Genomic DNA, 1185 nt, shown 5'->3' on the forward strand with positions numbered 1-1185 from the left:
TTCTAAGGGAGTAAATAAAAGAATTCAGCATTGGGGCAACAGAGGTGTTGAGCACTGCTATACCCTTAGTCAAAGCCACTCCTTCCTTTGCTGAAATTTTGACATACATGAATATACAGCTTCCATAGGAAATGGACACAACAATCATGTGTGAGGAACAGGTAGAAAAGGCCTTTTTCCTTTGCTCAGCAGAGGGGATTCTTAGAATTGTCTTAAGGATGAATGAATAAGACAGAATCACTAATGTTAAGGTTACCATGAGAGTGAATACTGCCAGGAAAAATGCCAAGAGCTCCAGGAAGGCTGTGTCTGTGCAAGAGATGAGCAGCATGGGGGAGGAGTCACAGGTGAAATGGTCAATGATGTTGGAATCACAGAAATCCAGTTGAAGGCCCATGATCACAGGTGGAAAGATGATGAGAAATCCAGCCAGCCAAGAGCTCACAATGAGCTGCATGCAGACTCTACTGTTCATTATTGTGGTGTAATGCAAGGGCTTGCAGATAGACACATAGCGGTCATAAGACATAGCAGTCAGAAGGAAAAATTCAGTAGAACCCAGGAGTATGAAGAAGAACACCTGAGCCATGCAGGAGTTATAGGAGATGGTCATATCACCTGTCACAATGCTCACAAGGAAGCAAGGAATGGAAACTGTGGTAAATGAGATTTCTAGGAATGAGAAATTTCGAAGGAAGAAGTACATGGGTGTCTTGAGGTGTGAATCTATCAGAGTGAGGGTAATAATGGTCAGATTTCCAGTAATGCTCAAAATATAAGTGATAAATAAAAATATAAAAATCACAATGTTTAGCTTTGGGTCATTTGTCAATCCCAAAAGAATAAACTCACTCACAGATGTTCGGTTTTTCATTTCTTCTTGTGTTCTGCCAGGTCTGTAATTGTGAAATGAATTAGAGAGTCAGGATGAATTTCAATTATATGTGTTTGTATATGTGTTTGGTTCATCACACCATACAAAATTTGTATCATTATACAAGCTGAAACATTAAGTCTTTCACCAAATTACAGTGTTTAAAAGTGAACATTAGCTGTCACAAAACAACTATGCATCTGGTGAATTCCTTGGATCTACAGATAATTAGTATTAAGGTAATCACTTGATAGTTCTAGTTAGTACATTGGTAGATGAAGATAAGTCCATGATAGGTCTTTTGCGGTGGT

General features: G+C 38.9%; 1 protein-coding gene across 1 annotated transcript in view; it reads right to left on the reverse strand.

The window, feature by feature from the left end:
- The window catches only part of LOC110326615 (olfactory receptor 6C76-like), a 1305-nt gene extending 431 nt beyond the window's left edge, over positions 1-874 (reverse strand). The window contains exon 1 of the mRNA XM_021205175.1: positions 2-874. Within this exon, the coding sequence (XP_021060834.1) occupies positions 2-874 (873 nt within the window). The remainder of the gene's footprint in view (position 1) is intronic.
- Between the last annotated feature and the right edge of the window lie 311 nt (positions 875-1185).

Source organism: Mus pahari, chromosome 9 (genome assembly GCF_900095145.1).
Source record: "Mus pahari chromosome 9, PAHARI_EIJ_v1.1, whole genome shotgun sequence".
NCBI lineage: Eukaryota > Metazoa > Chordata > Mammalia > Rodentia > Muridae > Mus > Mus pahari.